At 35.0% G+C, this 27,506-nt stretch overlaps 1 protein-coding gene across 6 annotated transcripts in view; it reads left to right on the top strand.

Moving 5' to 3' along the window:
• The window catches only part of LOC115425433 (tight junction protein ZO-2-like), a 143,862-nt gene extending 117,638 nt beyond the window's left edge, over positions 1-26,224 (top strand). For 4 of the 6 annotated variants that reach the window (XM_030143013.1, XM_030143014.1, XM_030143015.1 and 1 more), the window contains 11 exons: positions 3,857-4,076; positions 6,053-6,237; positions 8,779-8,874; positions 8,962-9,041; positions 10,467-10,677; positions 10,751-10,851; positions 12,867-13,085; positions 20,104-20,211; positions 22,062-22,508; positions 23,914-23,999; positions 25,577-26,224. In XM_030143013.1, the coding sequence (XP_029998873.1) occupies positions 3,857-4,076; positions 6,053-6,237; positions 8,779-8,874; positions 8,962-9,041; positions 10,467-10,677; positions 10,751-10,851; positions 12,867-13,085; positions 20,104-20,211; positions 22,062-22,508; positions 23,914-23,999; positions 25,577-25,706 (1,883 nt within the window). In that variant the 3' untranslated portion in view covers positions 25,707-26,224. Of the gene's footprint in view, positions 1-3,856; positions 4,077-6,052; positions 6,238-8,778; positions 8,875-8,961; positions 9,042-10,466; positions 10,678-10,750; positions 10,852-12,866; positions 13,109-20,103; positions 20,212-22,061; positions 22,537-22,692; positions 22,753-23,913; positions 24,000-25,576 lie in introns of those variants that run through there. The other 2 variants (XM_030143016.1, XR_003936234.1) reach the window with 2 other exon arrangements.
• The last annotated feature ends 1,282 nt before the right edge of the window (positions 26,225-27,506 follow it).

Genomic DNA, 27,506 nt, shown 5'->3' on the forward strand with positions numbered 1-27,506 from the left:
TGTGCGGTAATCAAACACGGTTATCATGATAATTAGAATTTAAATGGTAATACTAATCATCTGCAATTTTACCACGGTTTATCGTTATACCGGTAATCATTACATCCCTAAATGATAATAATAATAAATAGCTAATTATGTTGTGTATATTATTATATTATAAATATATTATATATTATATTATATATTATATTATTATGTTGTGTACAGTATCTACAGATCTACTGGATGTTGTTCATCTATGACACTAAAGCCAACTGTTGCTCTGAAACTATGAAAACACAGTTATCCACACTACACTGGATGGAGTACAGTATTAACACTTGCATGGCATTAACCATCAAATACCCACTGGCAACTGAAACCGTCTACTGATCTAAACTGTTGAATACCTATTGATCCACTGATCCTGTTAATCCATGTAAATAATTGGTGTAAAATACAGTTTGTCATCTTTTCATGGTCATCAGATATGACCCATCTGGACGTTCAGAGGCTCCGTAGTTGCCATGGAAACACCGTCAACTTATACAACATTGATTCACCAGTAAAACCTGTGAAGTTGGATCAATGACGGTGGATGGAGATGCTTATTTTTACATTCAGTTATTGATCTTCAGTTTTCTGTGTTTCTGATGTAGTAACCCTCAACTTTAATCTTAGCTTTTGTGAAGATCTACATGATCAGTGAATTAAATATAGGAAAATACCTGAATTTCACTGAAAAAATGCATACACAAAATATACTATAAAAATGGTGAGAAATCACTTAAGATAGATTAAATAAAAAGAAGATCAATTCATTTGGGAACTGACACAAAATTACCACTGGGTCTTTATGGGTTCCATTATTGTCTAATTACGAGTTGTCGTAGCTCTTTACAACTTAATAATAACATAGTGAGAGTGGGTAATCATTTAGTAATAATATACTAATACCATGCAATTACTACAGTAATAACCAATGTAACTTCCTGGAAATAAAAATTGAAATTACCATATAATGAAAAAAAAAACTTTATAATGTTCAAAGCCATTTTCCTTTATGTTCCAAAGATAATAGTGTAGAAATTATATGTTTGAAGCTGTGAAATACTTGTGGTACTTTCCATCTAATAACCATGAATCAAGAATGTAAAATACTAAGCAACTGGTTTCTATTTAATTTCATGATAATGATAAGATAAAATAAATCTTTATTGTCATTGCACCAACATACTATGTGTATAGTACAATGAAGTTGGAGCATAATAATAATAATAATAATAATAATAATAGAGTTAATCAAACATTTAATGGCAGTATGACAACATGGAAATACTTGTGGTGTTTTCTGAATAAAAACTGACTCCAAGCTGCAACATGCAAAACTACCTGTATGTATTTAATTTCATATTAACAGTAGACTAAAACGCGCATTTAAAAAAACCCCACAAACTAAAACAAAAGTTAAAATAAAAAATTGCATGAGGAACACAAGGCAAGGTCAACTATACCATTATAATATTTTAATGACACTTTTTCCATCCAGAATGTTATCTGTGTTACCCAAATATTACCCCATTAATACCATGTAATTCCCAAACTATAATATAAAGTGCTACTGTAGTGATTGAGCCTGTCAGAGACTCATGGAATAAATGAGAACATTATTGACTCAACATTGGTAGCAGAGGATGGCTGCTGCTGGAAATTAGTGTGATTTCCCACAGTATATATTGTATAATGATGGAGATCCTAGCTCATGCCCCTGAGGCCTGTAAACTGGATCAGGCTAGTTAGAGTTCAACGAAGCATGGTGCTCATAGAACCCCCCAACACACCCCCACCCCCAACTGGATCCAGTCCAGATCAGTAGAGAGAGGGAGCACATCACCCTCTGTATTATGTAATGTGCTCGTTGCCCTTCAATTTGTGGCCCTGAAAAAATGCCCATTAGCCTTTTTGTGGTGCACAGTTAAAGTCAGCGCTGACACACCTTGGCTCCAAAGGTCAGAGCATCACAAGGGTCGGGGGGGTCACATGGCACATTACTTATGGACAGTGGAATTAGAATGTTATTTACAGAGGAAATACAACCTCTATGACCTCCTGATAAAAAGCCATGTTGTTCTGATGTAAAAAATAAAAAAAAAACAGACTAAGATTAATAATTTCAGAACTTTTTCTGCCTTTAACCCTTTCATGTATGAATTGTGAGAACCTTAGTGAAGATTTTTTTCTTCAGTGTTTTTATTCCTCCTTAGGCATGAAAAAAACAATGCAATCGAGTTTTTTTTTCTATGGAGTTACAAAAATATCCATGCATTTAATTTTTGATGTAAAGAAACGTGTTGAAAACCCAATATCAGAAAGTGATATGAAAACAATGAAATAAAAACATTTTTAATGCTGCTAATCTGATGTCTTCTCACATTTTAACATATTCTAATACTAGTAATTACTCACTTCATGGAGATAAGATGCAAAAAAAAACTTCTTGTCTAACAAATAACAATTGATTTACACTTAAACATGTTAGTGCAGATCAGGTTTATCTAGAACAGCAAAGTTACAGTAATGGTCTGAATGTCAGTGTATGGGATGATGCATAAGCGTCCACTGTGTTGGCTGATATGGAACTAAAACAACAAAATCTATGAATATACAAGAGAACAGCTGGAGAAGAACTGTCCACTGGAGTGATCACTATGCATGAAAGGGTTAATATGACCAGTACCCTTTAAAAGTCAACTAAAAAAAGAACTAAATATGGTATGTCTAATGTCTTGGAAATTCTTTTTTGTTTTTTTGTTTTTTGGAAGAACACTGACTAGATGAAGGTCCCACAAGGGGAGCTTCTGTGTGAGTGTGTGATTAATCTGGAGTGTGAATGGAGTCCTCTGTTGCCCTGTTAATGTATAAAACCTTCAATCCAAAAGTGGGCCTCAGCAGTAGTGTGTGTCGTCATTATGACTGTCGCTGCTTTTGGTCCTTTTGGGTCAGCGCTCTGTCCAACATCATATTTGATCAGGAGTCTTGACAGAGACCTGGAGCAGGGATTTGAAGGGTTTCTAGAGCAGTTTCATAAATATGTATATTTTGCCTTTAACTGAATGAAGTGATCTAGAATAGTGGTTCTCAACTGGTGGGTCGCAAACCTCTTTTGAATGGGTCACAGGCTTTTGTCTGGGCAAAAAATAATGTTGAGACAAATCCTGTGCTTTATTTTTTTATGGAGCTGAGTGCTGTCCATTCACACTCCCCAACAGTAGGTGGCGGTAATTTGCTGAAATGATAAGTAACATCAGACATTTTAGAGCATAAAAGAAGACCTAAAAGTTTCTATTCATGTCATGGTGAAACAAAGATATGACAACGACTACGTCAGGTATGGTTTCGCCTACATCAAGGACAAAAACCTCAGTGTGTTTAATGCTTAAATAATTGACTGAATGCACTTTTAATTTTTAACTGAGTGCACTGTGTTAGTTTTGGTTAAACGTACCTAATTTATTGTCAAAGGGAATATTTCCCTCTTTATCATCACCACCCACTCGTCAGTTTAATTTATCATTAAACTTGTCTTCTGAGTTTTCATACTGTGATATTCTGTATTATCTCGGGTTCAAAACACACCATGTTTTCATTAAATACATTTGACTTGTTTAGCTTTTATCAGTTTGGGTCTTGTCTTGTCATTGAGGGTTGATAGTGGGTCCTGAAGCCAGACCAGTTGAGAACCACTGGTATAGAAAACTGAGCTTGGATGTTAACTCTTGACATCATCAGGTTCAGGGTCAATCATGTAATACACATGTTTTTCAGTCTTTATCATATAATAAGACACATCTTCTCTGTCCTTGTTTCTATGCAGTTTACAATGAAATCCTTGTGTCAGGACGTGGAGACTCGTTCTTCATCCGGACCCACTTTGAATATGAGAAGGAAACCCCCCAGAGCCTGGCCTTCCGCAGGGGCGACGTTTTTAAGGTGGTCGACACACTTTACGACGGTAAACTGGGAAACTGGCTGGCCATCAGAGTGGGCAAGGATAAGCAGCTGCTGGAGAAGGGCATCATCCCCAACAAGAGCAGGTAGAGATATGAACCGAGGAGCTAAACATGTGCTTTAAGCTCAACTAGGTCACATACACATTTGACGTACATTCTGGTATGATTAGGTTTTCCTGAAGAAGGTCAGAACTTTTAAAGTTGAAAATAGTTGATGCACTGAAGTTGAGTTAACATTTTCCTTCTGGTTAGAAAACCTCACTATAAAAAAACACACATGTGTTTTTTTTGGGGGGGGCAGTTGTTAACATGTGCTGTAAAGTTAGAAAACGAGAGATGCACTCATTTTTGATTGACATACATTTCATCACCCATACACTTTCTCTGTATAGTTGTATGCAAGTATAGAGGTGCGTGTATAGGCTAATGCCACTGCGATCATCCTATGTCTGTTTGATTTTTGTGTATCTGTTTGTTTGTTTTGATGATGCCTATGTCATCATTATGTGTATTTTTTTATTTTTTAATTTATAGTGAATGAGTGATGTATTAATGTTGGCTGTTTTATGTGGTGTTTCTGTCACCTGCCAAGGGACTGCAGATGAAAAGTGGTTATTTTTACTAATTCTAGCATATTTACATGGGTGTATTTTTTTATACAGCAATGTTCATAAATGTGCATGGTCCCTATTTAATAAACCAATAAATAAATAAGTAAATAAGTTAGTTGACTGATGCTAAATAATCATGGCTGCCTGTACCAGGTCAGAGGGGAATCTGTGAAATCTGTGTGATATTTAATTGAACTGAACAATAAGAAATGATTTAATCATGAGCCCTGATCCACCAGAATTTATGATAATGTCACATCTCAAATGGCACAATGTAGTTCTAGTGTTAACATTTTGAAATGTCTGACAAATGTCAGCAGTAAATAATATTCTAATCGGAAAACTTTCCATTAACTGAACTCTGAGGCTCCTATCAAATCAGTGTCGGTACATATGTCAACTCGCTACTCCACAGGTGTCAAACATACGGTCCAATCCGGCTCACGGGAGGAATTCTTGAAATGCAAAAATTACACTGAAGATTTTAACAATCAAGGATGTCAAAATCAATTTAGTTGACGTTCCACATACACATCTATATGAGTCAAAGTGGATCAGACCAGTAAAATACATCATAATAACCTATAAATAATAACAACTCCACAGTATTTTCTTTGTTACAGTGTAAAAAAAAAAAAAGTTAAATTGCATGAAGATGTTTACAAACTATCCTTTTGCAAAAAACGTGAATAACCTGAACATGAACAACCTGAAATGTCATAATAAAAATAAGTACAATTTTAACAATATTCTTCCTGTTACTAAATGTTTTGTGTATTTGTAGATCCACTGTGATCTGTAAGTTGTAATGCACATGTGTAAATGATAAACGGAGACATAATATTGTTAAAATTGCACGTATTTTTCCTTAGAGACTTCAGGTTGTTCATGTTATTCACATTTTTAAAGGATAGTTTGTAGATGTAAACATTTTCGTAATTAATTTTACTTCTGTCACTGTTATTTTACTGGTCTGGACAATTTGAGATCATATTGGGCTGAATGTGGCCTCTGATCTAAAATAACTTTGACATCCCTGCTCTACTCGTCCATTTTCTGTCTCCAGTTAAACCTATCAAATGGAGCCAAAAAGCCTAAAAATAAATCTTTCATGACTGGTGTGTTTTCTGTATTTTCTGTCTTCTCAGGGCTGAGAATAACAACAACAAGAACAACAACAACAATAATGATAAAGTTGTAAATTCCAGACTTCCAGACTGTCCATACAGAGTATTTTGCTAAAATTTCAAAGAATATGCACACAAAGTCAAAAAAAAAAATTCTATCCTATCAAATTCACAGCCCCTTTCTGATACACAGTAAATATATCAACTCTCTACTCCCACCATTTACTGTCTCTCTCCAGTTAAACCTGTTAAATGGAGCCAAAAAGCCCAAACATAAATCTTTCATGACTTGTGTATTTTTGTGTATTTTCCGTCTTGTCAGGGCTGAGCAGATGGCCAGTGTCCAGAGCTCCCATAAAGCAGTTGCAGGCGACCGAGCTGACTTTTGGCGTTTACGAGGCCAGAGATCAGTGAAGAGAAAAGACCTGAGGAAGAGTCGAGAAAATGTGAGCAGTCACGTGATGGCCACACCTTTCCCTGCCTACGAACGGGTGGTGCTTCGAGAAGGTGGGTGGGCTCGACAGTCTATGTTTGGAACTGTTGTTTAGTCATGAACATACTGACCCCTTAAATATCTGTTCTTATAATTACACACAAATATCTGTAACTATAATCTCTGATCTGTATTTCCTCTGGATCTCTGCTATTCTGTGTGTAAAAATCCTCCAGTCTTTGGTCACAATGAACATATATACAGGGGTTGGACAAAGTAATGGAAACACCTTCACCTCAAGATGATAATGCCCCAATCCATACAGCTAGAATTGTTAAAGAATGGCATGAGGAACATTCTAATGAAGTTGAGCATCTCGTATGGCCGGCACAGTCCCCAGACCTCAACATTATTGAGCATTTATGGTCAGTTTTAGAGATTCAAGTAAGACGTCGATTTCCACCGCCATCGTCTCTAAAAGAGTTGGAGGGTATTCTAACTGAAGAATGGCTTAAAATTCCTTTGGAAACAATTCACAAGTTGTATGAATCAATACCTCGGAGAATTGAGGCTGTAATTGCCGCAAAAGGCGGACCTACACCATATTAAATTATATTTTGTTGATTTTTTTAAGGTGTTTCCATTATTTTGTCCAACCCCTGTAGATATTGTGAGAACGTTTTTAATTACATTAGCCTCATAGGATAATTGCCAAAGTCATACACTATATCAGGGGTGTCAAACTCATTTTAGTTCAGGGGCCATATTCGGCTAAATTTGATCTGAAGTGGGCTGAACCAGAAAAATAATAATATAATAACCTATAAATAATGACAACTCCAAATTTTTGTCTTTGTTTTAGTGTAAAAAAACATTAAATTATGAAAATACTTACTTTTATAAACTATCCAAAAAAAAAACAAAAACTGAAATTTAAATTAAAAAAACGTAAGAAAATTTAGTGCAATTTTAACAATATTATTCCTCAACTTATCATTTCTCCATGTGCATTATGGATCAGATCTACAAAGACACTAAACACTGAGGAACAGGCAGAAAAATTGTTAAAATTGTGCTTAATTTTCTTTAGTCATTTCAGGTTGTTCATATTTGTTCAGTTTATTCACATTTTATTGTTACAGCATAGTTTGTAAATGTAAATATTTTCATAATTTAATGTTATTTTTTGCACTAAAACAAAGGGGAAAAAAATAAGTTGTTGATTCTACATTTTTTTTGTCTTAATTCAAGATTTTTTACTTAATTGAAGATTTTTTTTGGCTTAATTCAAGATTTTTTTTTACTGAATTGAATTTTTTTTTTTTTTTTTGGCTTAATTCAAGATTTTTTGCTAAATTTGAGGGTTTTTTTTTTGCTTAATTGAAGATTTTTTTACTTAATTGAAGATTTTTTTGGCTAAATTCAAGGGTTTTTTTTGGCTTAATTCAAGATTTTTTCCTTAATTCAAGCTAAATTTTTTTTTGCTTAATTCATTCCAAGACGGTGGAATTTTTGCACTTGGCAAAAACATCCCAGGGGCCGAACTGGACCCTTTGGCGAGGGCTGCATTTGGTCCCCGGGCCGCATGTTTGACACCCCTGCACTATATAGACAAAAGTATGTGGACACATTGAATTCAGGTGTTTCTTTTCTAACAGTGATCTGGGATACAAAACAATAATGACTAATGTCATCATATAGTTTTATATTGTGTTTATATTTTTAATAGGGCTGTCAAAATTAACGTGTTAACGCAGATTAATCCATCAGCATGATTAATCTGATTAAAAATTTTAATGCAACTAACCCATCTGCAGTGCAGAATGACTCTGAACATCTCTGGCAACATATTTGGAGCCGTTTGTCCAAGTAGAGTTACCGTCACACATGAACAAATGGGCCATTGATCTGGTATTGACAGGCAGCAGAACCATCCCATAAAGATGGAAGATACTAAATGGCACATTGGTTCTCTGGATGGGGAAAAAAAAACAAGACCAAAAAAAAAAAAAAAAACCCAAGAAGGAACAGTTGGTTCAAGTTGTTTTGTTGAAACTGTTGTAGGTGTTTAATAAACACGTTAAGTGCATATACATTCCCTTCTTTCTTGAGCCTGTTTGCTCATGCAAAATGAAATGTGATTAATACAGATTAAAAATTAATACAGATTAATCAAAATTAATCCACAGCAACCCTGTGATTAACCTGATTAAGAATTTTAATTGTTTGATAGCACTAATATATAATTACAATTTTACACAGTATTCTAAGTGTTTAGTATTTGGAGTTGTCTACTATTCATTGCAATTTTTTTTACAGCACAACAGATGCAATTGTAAAGATCTTTAAATAACGAGTAAATATCCTGTGAATGAATGTTTGTGATTAGCTCTTTCTTACTTAATACATACCTGTCAGTGATCACATGATCAGTTATATATTATTCTGCCTACCTTTATATGTCATATTTCATCTTTTATTGAGGGAACAGTCATTAACTTCTGTTTACCCAAAAATAATGGTCTCTTTTTCAATATAGGCACACCTTTCAAATAAAAAGATTCTAGTTTTGTTAATTTCAGACAACTGAACTAACCAAGAGTGTGTCATTGCAGCTGGTTTTCGGCGTCCGGTTGTTTTGTTTGGTCCCATCGCTGATGCCGCTAATGACAAACTGGCTTCTGAGATTCCCGACCAGTTTGTTATTGCCAGTGAGTCTCTGCTTGCATTTACATGCAAATACAAATGTTTGTCCTTGTCATTGGTTCACACTGATCATCACTGTGGTTTCCTGTTAGAAACTGAACCTAAGGATGCTGGAACCGAGAAGTCCTCAGGGGTGGTTCGGCTGAACACAATCAGACAAATTATTGAGCAGGTGAGCACTCAGACACACTTAAACACAGTCTGAATAAGTATGAGTATAAATATAAGAATAAGAATAGATTTGGCCTTAAACGTGTAGGAGCTGAAATCACAGGGGAAAATTGCCAGAATTTGAAAATACACACTTTTTTCATGCCGCAATCACCTCCAAAGACTAAATACAACATGCCTGTTGAAAAAAAGAAGAAAAAAAAAAGAATCCTAAATAGCCCTTAGCAACAAGTTTAACTACTTTTAAAATTTATTTGGGAACTTTGATCAAGTTTTGAAAAGTGACTCAAACACACATTTTCTGCTAAATGACACTAAATGATTTTCTGTGTCACAGTCAATAAAACACATGGTCTGTCTGTAGCTGTAAAAGTCAGTGTTTCCAATGTATATTTTGTGATTTTTCCAGATCAGAAATGCAACTAGTGGCAAATCTATCCCCTTTTTCTGGTGTTATCGGAGACTTTTGGAGACTCTGACATGAAAACATGTATCATTGTTTGTCTAAAACAAATCAGTTAATATAAATCAGTCCCACTGACATTGACAACTTTCTCTATTGTCTCTTTTTGGTCCATTTCGATTGTTACTGTAGACTGAAAATTAAAAATGAAGAAAATGAAGCAAAAACTTAAATTAATGAATAACTAACCTAAGTAAGTCCTCCAGAGTAAATATTCAGGTAGTTTATTGTTTTTATAAAATCGTTACTACATATACGTGTATAGGTTTTGTTAAGAAAATGTGCGGAAACAAAAAAGTAGTAAAAACTTTCTTCTGCTAATCTGTGTGGTTCCTAAGAGTGGTTGCTACTCAACACATGAATGTTCTTAAACAATGGGCTGATTTTAAACATTTATCTGGATATCAATGTTAATTATACAAATTGCTGAAATAAATTATTTGCTAGTCCTCCTCTGCTCTGGAGGGTGCATTTTATTTCACTTTATCAATGCAGAGATATTCACATTTACACCCATTTGAAACACATTTTCACTGAGCCTGTTTACATGACCATTAAAGTCTGATAACTGGGAGTAATTGGACATAATCAAACGTCACTTCAGTTTTCCACGATTTTAATTGTGTTTACACATGCGCAGATGTAAAACATTGAGCTAAATTAGATTAATCTGTATACATGCAGGAAGGCATCAGAGTATTAGGGAGAAATCCAGGTGTGTTTATCTGATTTCTCCTAATCAGATTACTGCTGTGATCTGAGAAAACATATCAGATTATCATGTTTATATGGTCACTTGAATAATCTGATAACTCCAGAAATCAGATAATAATCAGAGTATGGGTGTGAATGTAAACAGGCTGAATGATACTCGTGTTTGTCTTGGAGATCACATGTTTCTTTATATAATCCTACTTGTGTACATCTTCCAAACTCCAAATTTCTGCTCCTCCTGCTGTCCAGGACAAACATGCCCTCCTGGATGTAACGCCCAAGGCAGTCAACACCCTGAATTACACCCAGTGGTATCCCATCGTCATCTTCTTCAACCCCGACAGCAAACACGGCATCAAGGCCATGAGACAGAGGATCATCCCCAACTCCAACCGCAGCGCCAGGAAGTTATATGAACAGTCCGTGAAACTAAAGAAGACCTGCTCGCACCTATTCACTGGTCAGTACTGGACACAGAGTTGGTCAGAGTTACGGTCTGAACCTTTATTTAAATGCTTATTTCTTCTGCTCAGCCACCATTGACTTGAATTCAGCCAACGACGCCTGGTACGGCAGCGTTAAAGACTCCATCAGAGAACAGCAGATGCAGGCGGTTTGGGTTTCTGATGGAAAGGTAAACACCCACAAACACACAGAAGACAAGCTAAAAAGTGCTGTACAGCCGCAAATAACAGTATGGAAAATAAAAATTAAAAAATAATGCAGCGATATTAAAATGTACATTGACTTGTTTAACTTTGTAGACGGTATGAACTCAACATATATCATGTTTCATGTGGTCAGTTTCATTTAATTTGTTAATATACATGATTTTTACACGTTCAGGCTCTAACACGTTCAGGAAGAAGTTTTCACTGTTTTACATAATTCTTATTGGTAGCTGAGAAAACAGTCCCTACATGTTGTCAGTCTGTCCAACAGAAATGTGAAAACTAGATATGTACAAAATATGTTTACTAGCAAACTAGAATTTAGAAAAACTTGATGCCAATTAAGCACTTTTGTTGTTAGATTTATTAACTTTCCAGACGACCCTAGCTACTTTTTTTTGTTTTTTAAATAAAAAAAAAACAACTAGCAACAAATCTATCGCCTTTTTCTGGTGTTGTTGGAGAATCATCACTGAATATAAATCAGTCCCATTGACATTGACGGTTTTCTCTGTTGTCTCTTTTTGGTCCATTTAGATTGTTAATGTAGACTGAAAATTAAAAAAAACATTCAGGTTAAAAATGTTCATGATTTACTGTGACTTATTGTAGACTGTAAAGTGGACCATAAGGTTAAAAACCAAACCAAACTGAAGAGAATCAATCAATTAATTAATTAATTAATTATATAAATAAATAAATAAATAACCTAAGTAACTCCTCCAGAGTTTTTCTTTTGAGTCACTTTAATCTGACTCAGAATACTTTATTAATCCCAAGGGAAAATTATTGGGTGTTACAGTTGCTCCATTCAAGTATAATAAAAGTAGCAGGAATGAAATTATCAATACAACAGATATATATATACACATGTAAAGCTCAAAATATACAAGCCAGTCCCCAAGCCTGGATAAAGGAGGAGGGTTAGAATTGGAACATTAAAAAAAAAAAAAAAAGAAGAATTTTTGGTCATGTCCTAAACTTGCATCATTCTGGGATAATGTATATTCAACAGTGGTTAAGATATTGGGTTATGCAACTCCTAAAACATGTTTGGTGATGCATTTTGGATGTATTATTGGTAATAATGTAAGGAAAAAATGGTAGATATTTGTTTAAAATACTATTAGCAGCCTGTAGAACGGCTATTACCAAAAAATGGTGCAGATTAGAACCACCTACAACTAACGACTAGATACAAACTGTGAATGGAATATTTGAGATGGAGATTCTGACCCATAGACTGAGGACTCAAGAAGAAGTGTCATGATAAATGGAAGAAATGGACAATTTTCACTTCAGCGTCACACTACTAAAAACTGTTGTTAGTCACAAGGTTTATTATAGTCAGTGTATCCCATATATCCCCCATGTTTGTCTTGTTTTGTAATGTACATAAAAGAAACGATAAAAATAAAGTAAAAAAGATAAATAATAAAAATAAAAACAAGAATTGACAGAGTGTAGTGTATTTATAGTTCTAAACAGATTTAGGGTGTTGTTATTTTCACTTTTTGTTTCTAACACAATGTTATTCTTTTCTCCTACATCATTCATTACAATTACATGCACATTTACAATTATGCAAATTAGGTGATGATGTCATTTAGCAACTTTTAGAGACTTTTAGGACAGAAAATAGATACTTTTACTGAGGAGTTAGTATAATTGTAAAACAAAAAAAAAACAAAACAAAACAAAAAACTGGTATGACAGTCCATTCAATAATGAAGACCTGAACTCTGCAGTGTTTAGTACCAGTAGAAATAGTCTGTGATGTGAGTGTGTGTCACCTTTTATAGCAGCCACTTGTGTACTTGTGCACTCTGAGCATGCTCACTGTGTCTTTCTACTTCCTGCCAGTAGTGCTCTACAGCTCGGCTCTGTTTGTCTTTCTTTCTTCTCTCTTGTTCTTGTGCTATCCGTCTGTCCATCCTTCTTTCCTGCACACCCAAGATCCATCATGTGTCTCTTCTAGCTGGAGGGAGTAGAGAGTGATCTGGAGTGCCAGGACGTAGAGCGTCTGTCCTTTCTGTCCGTCATGTCCACCGACTACCCCAGCATGGACAGCAGGCTGACGTCTGACCAGGACGACACCGCGGACGAGGGCGGCGGTTACGCTGACACTGAGCCGGATATGGAGACCATGCAGATCTCCGCCATCAGCCGTTCGTCTGAACCTGTGTCAGCCGATGAGGTCAGCATCAAACGCACACCAGGGTTTGTATCAAAGAGATGAAGGGGTTAGTGAGGAAACTGCAGGTAACTTCTGCCTGCGCCATTCTGTTCCTTTACACACCAGTTGATTCTCTATTTATATATTTTTGGATTCACAGAACTGTAAAGATTTGTAATATTTTTATAAGCAAAATATCCTTGTTTTTCTGTATATATAGTTTTTATAAATATTAGGAATGTAATGATAAGAAAATTTCATATCACGGTTATTGCGACCAAAATTATCATGGTTATCATTATTATCGCGGTATTGTTGAAATTGTGCTCAAAATGTTCAAAAAGTACTAATACACACTGAAATAATTTAACCAAGTTGTATTTTGAAAAAACAAAAAACCCCCAAATAAAATAATTGGCACAGTGCACTTTCTGTTGGAAGAAACATGCAAATATTAACCCTTAGTGGTCTGAGCCTTTTTTGTCCATTTTTCAGTCCTTTTGATTTTGCCTTTATACTACATAAACAAATGTTTACTATACCCATGTTTGGGTTCTTTTTTTTCAGCACAACTTCATCTATATCATCTGCCTATTATTTTTTTCACTTTAACTTACTATAAAAACATAAAAGGACAAAAAACACACAAAAAAATATAAAATCCGATTTGAAAAATGTGTATTCTTTATTGCGTAAATAACACAAAGATGCTTAACGAACCTTTTCAAAGACTTTAAAAGTGAATATTGGTTCCAAATATTAGGTATAGAAAATTAAAATTGTAAAAAAATTAAAACTATACCCAAATATTTGACATAAAAGCAGATCTTTACATAGGCGTTTTCTCCAGAAAAGTGCGGTAATTAAACATGGTTATCATGATAATTAGAATTTAAACGGTAATACTAACCGTCTGCAATTTTACCACGGTTTATCGTTATACCGGTAATCGTTACATCCCTAATGAATATATACAGTTGTGGAAAAAGTTATTAGACCACCCTCGTTTTCTTCAATTTCTTGTTCATTTCAATGCCTGGTACAACTAAAGGTACTTTAGTATGGACAAATAGCTCATAAGAGTGTAATTTCAGAGCTGATATCTAGTCATTTTCCATGTTTTCTTGATAATAACCAAATTCCCTTCAGTTCTTGCATCAATAGCTCTGGCAAAAACAGTGCTTTTAGGCATTCCATGTTTTCTTTTCTGTCTGTTTCAGTCTCATGATACACACAGGAGTTAGTACTGGATTGCATAACCATTGTTTTTGATAACTTTTGATGGTCTAATAATTTTTTCCGCGACTGTATGTTGGCGTTTTATTAGATTACATCAAAGATCCACATCCTCTGCGTTTTTTCTACGAATTGAAGCCCGAGCCCCCACCTCTACCCTCTAAAATCTTTAGTCCTATTAAGTTATTAGCCGTGTTTCTAATTGGACATTCCCCTTGTGTCTTTACTAATATGGTCCAATGATTGGACTGGAACTGGAGACACTTATTCATGTGTTCATCACGTCTTTGCTGTTACCATTTTGATCCATCAGTATGTGGACGTGCATTGGTTGTCTCCTTGCAGAATGTTTTCATTTTTCATGTTTTATATCTTATTAAAAGCAGCTGGTTATGTATTTCCTGTCTAATTTCATAGAGATAGATAGATAGATAGATAGATAGATAGATAGATAGATAGATAGATAGATAGATAGATAGATAGATAGATAGATAGATAGATAGATAGATAGATAGATAGATAGATAGATAGATAGATAGATAGATAGATAGATAGATAGATAGATAGATAGATAGATAGATAGATAGAGAGATAGATAGAGAGATAGATGAGTAAAAGTAAAAATAGAATACAAGAAAAAAAACTGATTTGATTTATTTATTTCAAACATGCAAAGAAACAAAATAAAACAAAACGAAGCAAATTAAGACAAAAACAAAATAACATTTAAATGGACAGAATCTATCTTCAAGCACATACAAGTCTGAATAATGCATGGTCGAAAAAGAGTAGGAAGAAGTATAAACTTATTTAATCCTACCCCTCAGTGCTTTTACGCCTTTATCACTAATTTAATACAAGAATCAAACAATACTATTTGCCTAATTTTAGCATCAAACCACAATAAATACATAATGCAGTAACTGAATTACACACAACAAAATGTTCATGGCAGTACAGTCATACAAACAGACTCAACAATTCAACTAATTTCTTCAGTAATAACAGCATATTTATCAGTACATCATCCATAAACAAACAGGCCTCATTGTCATTATTAAATACTGTACCTCTCAAGAATCAATTCTTTATATCTTTTTTTTCAAACTGAATTATGTTTGATATTTGTTTTATCTCCACACGCAATTTGTTCCACAATTTTACTTTAAATATAGAACACGCTATACATAATAAATTGCATGTATTAAAAAGAGAACTAGTAAAAAAACAGTAAGTAGGAACAAACTATAATGTGGAAACAGGTGCATAAATAACATTAAAGTGCAGTGGAAATAGGTTTATATTTTACTTTTTTTTTTTTTAACCCTTTTCCAATGACTCACTGTAATTTTGCTAAAAAAAAACATATGGAAATGAATAACACTTATGTTTTAACAATTTGTTATTATTGTCAGAACTATAAAGTCAGTCTGATGTTCTGTATTTGTAAAAATGTGGACTACACTCCAAGTGAATCCAAAGTAAATAAGTAGGCTATTTTTTTTTTTTTATTTTATGACACTTAAGATGTTCATCTGTATTGTACAAAGATAGCCATCACATACCAGTCAGTTTTTGCTGGACCCACACAGTAATGTCAGCTTCTCAGTCACCATACTGAGGTAAAAACTGTTGTATTTTTTGGTTGTTTTTTTTTTGGGGGGGGGGGGGGGGGTCCAAAAATGGCGCTGTAGATGCCAACCCATGCTTGCCGACCCATTTCATATTCCAATTAGAAATGCTTAAAAACTGCTTTTTACCTCAATTATTTACATGTGTTGATCGGATTAGTGTATCTACTGGTATTAAATATTGACATCAGTACATGGTTTTAGTCACCAGTGGCTGTTTGAGTTTTTGAGGGTTAATTTATGGTGAACATTTATGTTTTACAAAAATCAATCAAAAAACTTCAGCTTTTGACCACGACTGACCAGTGACATCTGTGGAAGACTGATTAAAGCACTAAACCCTCTTATCCCCTACTCTGTACCTCCTACTTTCAATTCTTTTTTCTTATTTGTTGTTTATTTGCTCTGAGAATATAATCTGTCTCACCATAATCCTGTTGTTGGGCGACTATTTCTGTCTTCATTCTCCTCCCTTTTGCTCTGAAGTCCTGTTCGCTATGTAATGTCACGCTTGGTTAGAATTTACAACTTGGTTTTCTTTTTTTGGGGGGGAGGGGTTACAATCTGGAAATGTGGAAGGAGTTCAGCATTCAGTACGATTAATTCTGAAATCTATTAGAAATTTTTTTTTTTTTTTTGGCATTTTGGGTTGGAGTTTCTGGAGGAGATTAAAAGAATCACAGTAGGCGTTGAAATATTTAGATGCTAGTTATATTCAGTTCACGTTTAATTCTCTGGTGAGTCCTAATTCTTTAAAATTCATGTGTGTTGGGTTGGATTACAGATGTCAGACGACCAATATCAGAATCCAACTACTGTCAGATGAAGAGATTTACATACTGGAAGATCAAAAGCGAAAAACTGAAACTGCTAAATTCCAATTCAGGGAGTGAAACATTACCAGGAAACCTGCTCTTTATAAAATCACTACACCTCCATCTACTGAACTGAACTGTTTAATACCTGCTGATCCATTAATCCTATCAATACATGTAAATAATTGAGGTAAAGTGCAGTTTCTCAGCATTTCAGCCGAATCTGCAGTGTCCGTAATGAACATGGAGACACCATTATCTTCTTTAACATCGATTCACCAGTAAAACCCATGAAGTTTAATAAGTGACAGCGGTTGTAGATGCTTGTTTTTGCATTCAGTTTTGCTGAAAAAGTCAAGTTTTCTTCATTTTTCACTGTTTTGATATAATGACTTTGGAATTTACTCTAAGTTTTTATTAACATCTACATGGTCAGTGAATAAAATAAAGGAAAATACCGGATTTTCACTGAGGAAATACAAAAGATAATAATATACGGTGATATATTAATGTAATGGTTAAATGTAGAGAACAATTCCTCTTTGTTTCCTCTTTAGTCTTTTGTGCCAATAAGAGCAAAGCAAATCATGTTCAGCACAGACACAGACTAGACATACAGTATTTGGATATATTTCATTATGTCTTAAAAATATTCTATCATCCTGTGTACTTAGGGCTCCTGATGCAATTTGCAAACTCATGTTGTTTCAGGGGCCACATTCAGTCTGATTTGATCTTAAGCGGACTGGACCAGTAAAATAATACCATATAGAAAAAGACAACATGAAATTTTTCCTCTTTTTTTTCCCTCTGTTTTAGTGCAAAAAAAAACAAACTTATGAATAACTTAGGAATTCTGAAAATATTTATGTTTACAAAATATCCTTTGACCAATAAATGTGAATAACCTGAAAAAATTCATTTGGAAGTCACCACAAAAAATAGTTCTGTGTCTTCATGGGTTAAGGTTGATGAGTTCTGTGGACATTATTATTAAAATAAATATTATTATCTTTGTCCAGAATAGATTCATTCAGCTGTGTTTCAGATCAAATAATTACATCAGTATCAGGTGTTATATTCATTTTAGAGATCCGATCGTTGTCTGTATCTATTACAAATCAAACTTGTTTTCATTAGTTTCCACAGCAAATTGACCTCTACCTGAAGAACATCTTGTATATGTACTCATTAGCAGTTCTACTTTCCAGCTGTAATTCAAAGCACATCCTGTAGCTGAGTGCAGGCTTTAATTATCCAGGACGCTGCTGCCACCTGCAGGCTATACAGAGAATAACAGCACCATCATTAACCAGACGTTGAGCAGATTACAACACAGACACTAAGAGTTACTGTACATCCCAATGTCAATACAGACAGTGTTTTACAATGTGTGCATGGATTTAATCATTTCCATTGGTTAACATTACAGTGTGAGTCCTTAAAGTTACTCAAATCACAAAAAACAGTACTGACTACTTTTTGTTATGTCTTTATATCAGGGGTGTCAAACTCATTTTCTTTCAGGTTCCACATTCAGCCCAGTTTGATATCAAGTGGCGCTGACCAATAAAATGTTAGCATAATAGCCTATAAATAATGACAGTTCCAAAATTTTCCTCTTTGTTTTAGCGCAAAAAAATGAACTTATGAATAACGTAATAACTTAGAAATTATTAAAATATGTATCTTTACAAACTATCCTTTCACAAAAAAAATGTGAACCTGAAAAAACTGACATTTCTTGAGGAAAAATAAGTGCAATTTTAACAATATTATGCCTCAACTTATCATTTATACATGTGCATTACAGATTAGATCTACAAAGGCACAAAACATTTAGCAGCAGGCAGAACATTGTTAAAATTGGATTCTGTTGGGTTTCTGTAAATTGGCTTAGAGTCTGGTTTTGACCAACTCTATATATAAAGTGTCATGAGATAACTTTTTTGTGGTGATCTGGCGCTATATAAATAAAATTTGATTGATTGAGTGATTTGATTGGTTTTCCCCTGTAAGTCGCTTTGGAAAAAAGTGTCTGCCAAATGCATAAACATAAAATTGCATTTCAATTTATGTTGACATTTTAGGTTGTTCATATTTGTTCAGGTTATTCACATTTTATTGTTAAAGGATAATTTGTAAATGAAAATATTTTCAGAACATAATATATTTTTTTCAGGTTTAGAATATTTGTAGGTTATTGTACCTTTATTTTTACTTTAGATCACATTGTTCTGTTTGTGGAGTCTGAACTAAAACCAGTTCAACACCCTTGACTGTTAATATCTTCGGTGTACTTTTTGCACTTTGCAAATTCATTCAGTCGTGCCGGATTGGAACCTTTATGGGGCCGGTTTTGACCCATGGGCCGTATGTTTGACACCCCTGCTCTGTATCCTGTACATACAGGGTGGGGAAGCAAAATTTACAATATTTTGAGGCAGGGATTGAAAGACAGTGTATGACCAATTAGTTTATTGAAAGTCATGAGAATTTATTTGCCACAAGAAAATTGACATAATAGAAAATGGTTTTATTCTATGTGTCCTCCTTCTTTCTCAATAACTTCCTTCACACGCTTCCTGAAACTTGTGCAAGTGTTCCTCAAATATTCGGGTGACAACTTCTCCCATTCTTCTTTAATAGTATCTTCCAGACTTTCTCGTAATAGTTTTGCTCATAGTCATTCTCTTCTTTACATTATAAACAGTCTTTATGGACACTCCAACTATTTTTGAAATCTCCTTTGGTGTGACGAGTGCATTCGGCAAATCACACACTCTTTGACGTTTGCTTTCCTGATTACTCATATGGGCAAAAGTTTCTGAAAAGGTATGGATAATAGTGTTAGGTATGATTATGACATCAATATATGTTTGGTTTCAAAACAATTGACGTAGTGCCTGCTGAGAAAAAACAACTAAATGTTCATTGTAAATTTTGCTTCCCCACCCTGTATATGGAGTAAGTCTGCAGGGAATGTAAAAGTATCCACTCTGTAGGATTTAGGTGGATCTAACTTCACAAATGGAACAGTGACATTTTCATTGTGAGTCGGACTGGACGTAACTTGATAATGAACAAAAATGCAAAGAAAATAAAACATCAAAGTAAGTCTACATGGTGTGCACAATTATTAGGGAAGTTTATTTGTATTACTGAACAACTACAATGTTGTGTACAATCCAACCTGAGTATTTGTGTGTCTATGGTTGGGGAGGGGGAGGTGGTTCAACAGGCTGTAATACACAACGTCACTACTAGAGCCACACTGAACTATGTGTGTCAGTCATTGTAAAGTCCATTAAATCCATTAAAGTGTGTGTGTGTGTGTGTGTGTGTGTGTGGGTGTAGATCTTACGCAGATACAGTCCAGACATCCGGAGTCGTGTGAGGAAAGTGAGCAGTCGGGATGTGTTGAACAGGGTCAACAGTCGTCCTGGGTTCATATTAGACAACAAGGTAAGAAACCGTTTCAGTCAAACACAACAGACCAGGACCAGGAAGGGTTAGAGTTATACATGCATGTGAATAACCTGAAAAAACTGACATTTCTGCTGATAAATAAGTGTAATTTTAACAATGTTATGCCTCAACTTATCATTTATACTATACATGTGCATTACAGATCAGATCTACAAATGCACAAAACATTTGGTAACAGGCAGAATATTGTTAAAATTGCATTTAATTTTCTTTAGATGTTTCAGGTTGTTTGTAATATTGTTCTTTTCACATTTGGATTAATCGTTATTTATTTTTTTATCATGCTTTTATTTTACTTAGATCACTTTGGTCTGTATGTGGAACATGAACTAACACCACTTCAACACATTAACTGTTAATATCTTCAGTGTAATTTTTACACTTTCCAAATTCATCCCACGGACCGGGTTGTAACCTTTGCCGGGCTGGTTTTCGCCCACGGTCCGCATGTTTGACACCTCTGATCCAAACTGTTTATCGATTAATCAATTTGAATTTAACCCTTTCATGCATCGAGATTTTTTTCCTGAGTGTTTTTATTCCTCTTTAGGCATAAAAAAAAACAACAATGCAATTGATTTTTTTTTTTTTTTTTTTTTTTTTTTTTTTTATGAACCTGTTTTTCATGGCGTTACAAAGACGTCCACTCAATAGGACACCATGCATTTAATTTTTGAAGCAAAGAAACATGTATTTAAAACCCATCATCAGAAAGTCATATATTGTGTGAAAACTGTTCATTCATTCATTCATTATTTTTTGTTTATTTCGAGCATTTACAGAATACATGCAAATTCAAAATTCCAGAATCCTTCATCTACACTTGAAAAGGAGTTGGAAGAAGAAAAACAATGAAACAAAACCATTTTTCATGCAGATAATCTGATGTTTTCTCACATTTCAACATACTCTAATACTAGTTATTACTAACTTCATGGAAATAATATGCAAAAAAAAAAAAAAAAACTTTTTGATTAAAAAAACTGTTAATTATAGTCTAATAACAATTAGCAATTGATTTAAAACATATTACAGCAGATTAGGTTTATCAAGAACAGCAAAATTACAGTAACAGTATGAATTGCAGTGGATGGGATGATGTATAGGTGTCCACTGTGTTGGAACTAAAACAGTGGTTCCCAACCTTTTTTGGCTCGTGACCCCATTTTAACATCAGAAAATTTCTGGCGACTCCAGACATTCAAAACAGAGACTTTTTTGTTTTTACTAAAATAAATTTGTTTTTGATTATATAACAGTTTGCTAAACTATGTTGCAAATAAATGTTAATTTTAGACACATTTAGTCTATATAATGTATATTATTATGGACGGAGGCAGAAAAGCCAGGTGTAGATTACTGCACAAAGTGAGGATTTGATTTTCCTTGGTCAGGATATGTACAGTCAGTCCAGCTTGGATTTACAAGGCTGACAATTAATACTGAACAAACGAGAACTGAAACTATGAATTATGAAAGAGCTGCAGCATCTGAAACCGACCACAATGAACATTTGACAGATAAACAGAACCACAGTGCTTCAGTTTCAGACTCACAGTTTGTCATGTCTTTTATGGGTTTTGATTCTCTGTCAACTCAATATATATATTTTTATCTGTATGGGGTTTTTTTGTTTTTTTTTATCAATTACTAGAAATTTTCTGCGACCCCACATGGGGTCCCGACCCCAAGGTTGAAAAACACTGAACTAAAACAACAAAACCCATGAATATACAAGAGACCAGCTGTAGAAGAACTATCGACTGTAGTGACCACTGTGCATGAAAGGGTTAAAAAAACCTGTTGTATGTTCTCCTCTGCCCCAGGTGAAACTGTCTATGAGGGAGGAACCGGTTCTGACGTCTGGCTCCACTAACCCATGCTACCGGTACCAGCACCACCCCCCCCCTCCCAGCTCCAGCCACAGTTACGACTCCCCGTCCAGCAGCAGCCCCGCCAGCAGCAACAACGACCCCCCTCCCCTCCTGTCTGCTCCGGCCGCCTCCTACAGCCTGATGCCTCCGCCTCACCTCAACTCCCGGTTGGTGGGCGGCGCCCGGCTGCTGGCGGCGGAGGGCGCCGTGCCCCCCCCTGCGGCTCCGTCTGGTGCAGGCCTGCCAACCTGCAGGCAGCAGGAGGAGGAGGGGGAGCAGAGTCCCATCGCCGACCCGTCCATGAAGTCGTTTCTGGGGAAGATCAAGGCCTTTGAGAAGATGGATCACTTTGCCCGAGCTCAGAGGATTCTGGAGCTGCAGGAGGCCCAGAACGCCAGGGTGGGTGTGGTTTGATTGGTTATCCACAGCTTAATGCACAGGTGTCAAACATGCGGCCCGGGGGCCAAATCCGGCCCTCCAAAGGGTCGAGTCATCCCTTGGGATGAATTTGTGAAATGCAAAAATTACACTAAAATTTTAACAATCCTTTAAGTTCAGGTTCCACATGAGTTTGACACCCCTGGTTTAATGTAAACTATTATCATATCAGAGGTGTTAGAATGAATATCACTGTGCTTTTATCAAGTCTTACATTAACCTTTTATAGGACACTCATTGAATACTCTGAAATTCTAAGTTTCAGTATCAGTGTGTTATTGGACATCGTTATCCACCTCCTCCTATGTTGCCATGACAACAGTCTCCCTCCTTTTATCATAAAACATCTGAGCAGCACTTGCTAAAAAGTAAGCACATGTAATAAAACATCTGTTATAACAGGAGTGTCAAACTCATTTCAGTTCAGTTCCACATTCAGCTAAATTTGATCTGAAGTGGGCCGAACCAGTAAAATAATAACATAATAATATATAAATAATGTCAGCTCCAAACTTTTCTCTATGTTTTAGAGCGAAAAAAGTAAATTTATATTATGAAAAGGTTTACATCTACAAACTATCCTTTAAAAAGATGTGAATAACATGAACAAACTGAAAAAATAAGTGTCATTTTAACAATATTCTATCTCAGTTTATCATTTAACACATGGACATTATAACTTACAGATCACAGTGGATCTACAAACACACAAAACATTTAATAACAGGCAGAAAATTGTTAAAATTACACTTACTTCGCTTAAGAAATTCAGGTTGTTCATATTTGTTCTGGTGATTCACTTTTTTCTGCGAAATTATACTTTGTTTTAGTGTAAATACATGAAAATATTTACATTTACAAAGAGAAAAATTTGGAGTTGTCATTATTTCTATGTTATTATGATCGTATTTGACTGAATCCTGCCCACTGGAGATTGAATTGGTCTGAATGCGGAACCTGAACTAAAAGGATTGTTAATATTTTAGTGCAATTTTTGCATTTCATAAATTCATCCCAAGGGCCGGACTGGACCTTTTGGCGGGCCGGATTTGGCCCCCGGGCCGCATGTTTGACACCTGTGTGTTATAAGGTCATAAACTGACAAAAATCACTCATATTCACTATTTACAGCTTCAACATTTCTATCAAATCTCTCTGATTCACTGTATAGTTTTATAAAATCCAACATGCTTCATGATGTCACTGAGGCACAGAAAAAGAGAACAAATGATCACATACCATCAATAATTATTACTGCTGTACTCCCGTTCATTGCTGCTGTATCATATATTTGGACCCAGTGTGTTTTGTCATCTGGTGTTTGCAGAACATCAAGTACAAATATTCAGGAACTTTGTGTTTGCAGCTGGAAATTGCACAGAAGCACCCAGATATCTACGCCGTTCCTCTGAAGACTGCCAAACTAGACCACAGTCGGCCTCAGCCTATTGGGTAGGATCCACACATCCACATCCAACAGTTTTCAGTCCACTGTGGGTGTGTGAGTCACTGCTGTGTTCATGTACTTACAGCTGATTAAAACACACTGACACAGAAGAGCTCCATTAAGACTCACAGGAGTACCATATTCAGTCATATTATGAATTTGATTGAAATTAAATCTCAAAAGTTATGTAAAAAAAAAAACCAAAAAACAGTAAAATCGCAAACTGTAAAATAACAAAAAAAAACAAACAAACTGATATGCAGTTCAACACAAAATATTTTCAAATTATTCTAAGTATTTTTCTTGAATGTATCTCCGTGTAGTGTACTAAGACTTTGAGCTACAAAGTTATTGTTTTGTTGCAATATAAAAAAAATATATTCAAGTCTCCAAATGTGTCAAATCTGTTCTAAACACAGCGCAACAAGCACAAACATATAGACCGATCCATATTCAAACATGTACAAAATGTCAATAAAGACGTAATTTTTCAGTGTTTTTTGTTTGTAAAGCCATTTAGACTGAAGTGTAACATTATATGCTTTTATATATAACTTATTCTTTCTTCCAGTTTAACAGAATATACAAGGTAGATATTTGTGTACACATTTCAACATGTACATTTTACACTTCCTGTCAATGTTTTACAGTGTTCCATCAGCCTGTATTCTCTGGTCAAATGACTCAAATATCCCTTTTCGCAGAGATTATGCAGACATTTAAGGCTGGTATTTGTCAGTGTGCAAATTTCTTTAGGCCTGTTAAATGCTAATTTTACTTTTCTCCACATATTGAATGTGATTTTTGTCCATTCACTCATTTCACTAAGATAAGATAAGATAAGATAAAATACTCTAATAAAAAATAACCGTATATACATATAACATACAACATCTATCATGCAACATATAATAACATAATAAAAGACTCAATTAATTTACTGGTTAGTCAGTTAAAAATAAAAAAATTAAAACTTGCATATTTAGTCAATAAGTTTAATGTAAGGCAAAGCAAGGTAGGTTTAGTTCTATAGCACATTTCATGTACAAGACAATTCAAAGTGCTTTACATAAAACATTAAACACATTACAGCAGAAGCAATAAAAAGTATGGGCATGAGAAAAACAAACAAACGAAAAAATCAGATAAACAGATAAAACGGATAAAAACTTTTAGCTTAAAAGGAACAGTGCAGATCTGACCTGATGAATAAAAACTCTATTTAAATGCAGCTGAGAACAGGTGAGTCTTTAACCAGGATTTAAATAAACTGAGTGTATGTAAATAATTGTTTTTGCACATTGTCATAGTTCCAGTGTCTGAGCTTTCGTTGGTGTTGTTGTAGCTCTGAGATGAAACTGTTCAGTCGTCTTGTGGCGTGGGATCTGATCAATACTGATCCATCATATACGGGTTAAGTCTGGTGTCCATGAAGGCTAGGGCTGAAGGGCAATAACAGTCACAGCCAAGGAACACTGTTTGTACCACATTCAACATGACACATTTCCAAAGTGTTTTAGCATGAGCGACCCGTTGTCTGATGCTCAGAACAAGCTCTAATTTATTTTATTTCATCCTCCAGCTCTAGCTCTCGTCCGGAGCCACATATGAGTTCTTCATCTAAGGAGAGTCATCTGTTTTACCCCAGTAAAGAGGTGCCAGAGGAGGCAGTGCCCGGATACTCACACCAGTACCAGGACACGGAGCTGTAGGCCCAGATGAACCCAGCTGGACCCACCTGGACCCACCTGGACCCACCTGGACCCCCGTCCATACAGACACTGCACTGCAGTCGATTTACTACCATAGCATTCCATCCCAGCCTGTACTTGTGAGCTGCCCACACTGACTCTGACTCAAAGGGTTCTTGGTCTTCTGCTGGTTTTGTTTTTTTTTTGTTTTGTTTTTTTTTTTGGAGGGTTTTTTTTTTTTTTCTTCAAGAAAATCAAAGCAAATCTTTTTCTATCTAACTGGATAGTTGACACTTTGTGTTTGATGCTCTATTTAATGTTTTCTTTCTTTTTCTTGTCAGACTGTATGATCAGGAACCACTTGTTTTCTTGCCTATGCAATTTTTCATTTAGTGCACAGCGTTTGCAGCCGTGTGTGTTACCTACAAACACCTTGACAAACCCAAAACCCAAGATGCGCTTTATCATCTCTATACCCTCCTTCCTCCTTTTGTAAGATCTTCTATTTGCCAGTTACAGTCAACAAAGGTTGGATATATAAAAAAAATAATGACGATATATATATCGCATATAAACGATAATGACTATTGTGTGTATATATACATATATACACACACATACTCTGTCTGTCTTTGCATTTTCCTATATGACAATGCCTGTGTATACATAAAGTATATATATATATATATATATATATATCTGTCTATATCTATTTATCTATCTAAATAGATAGAGCTACAAAGAGACATTCTATTAATCTATTTAACACTGGAATTTGTTACACTTTTTTGAAGTGCCTTTTGCTTTCTTAGTTCCATGAGGTTTGGGTTGTTTTTCCTCTGCCCTTCAGTCACCCAGCTGAATTAAAACCTCTGCTGCTGTCAACTTTAAAGGGAAACCAGGGAATCACTGACACCAAGACCTTAATACTGTTACCACACACTGCATTGTCTACTGTCACCTACAGGGAAAAGAAACACACCGATGCAACACCAACAGCCCCTGCAGGCACTGAGGACAACTCAGCACTTTAGCTGCTAGATTTAGCAACTTTTCACACTATCCTGTAACACATTTTTCTGGGTTTTTTTTTGTTTTGTTTTGTTGTTTTTTTTGTTGGTTTTTTTTTGGAAACACACCTAGAAACAAATTTAGCTGCTTTTAAAATCTGTGTGGAAAATTTTTATCAACTTTTGAAAAATGACTCACACTAAAACACACACATTTTTTCTCTATAAGACTAAATATATGCCCATTGGAAAAAAGAAAACATAATGCGCTGTGCACTTTTAATCCCCCTCAGCCAAATATAGTGTAAGATTGTGTTGAAAGTTACTGTCTTATAATTTAGATTAGATTGTCTTTGTGTAAAACTTATTACATAAATTTATATTTGAAAGTACTCAGATGTTATAACTGCACAAGGCCATTTGACCTTGAAAAAGTGGGTCAAGGTCACCTATTTTCAATATTTTTCTGCTCCATGCCAAGATGCATTCACAGTATAAATTTGGTGCAGATATGTTAATGCGACCTTCAGATGATGCAATTATGTTGTTGAATGGATGGACAGACAGACAACAAAACGATTACAATAAAACTCCACCTGCTTTGATACAACTTAGTGTTTTTGTTGCTAGATGTAGTAACTTTTCAGATGACCCTAGCAACATTTTTATTCCTCTTTTCTTTTCAAAAAGCCCCCATCTACAACAACAACAAATTTGTCTACTTTTAAAATTTGTTTGGAAACTTTTATCAATTTTTCAAAAGTGACTCAAGCGCTATAAAACAACATTTTTCCTCTAAATGATTTTCTGT

This window comes from Sphaeramia orbicularis, chromosome 9, assembly GCF_902148855.1.
Source record: "Sphaeramia orbicularis chromosome 9, fSphaOr1.1, whole genome shotgun sequence".
In the NCBI taxonomy this organism is placed as follows: domain Eukaryota; kingdom Metazoa; phylum Chordata; class Actinopteri; order Kurtiformes; family Apogonidae; genus Sphaeramia; species Sphaeramia orbicularis.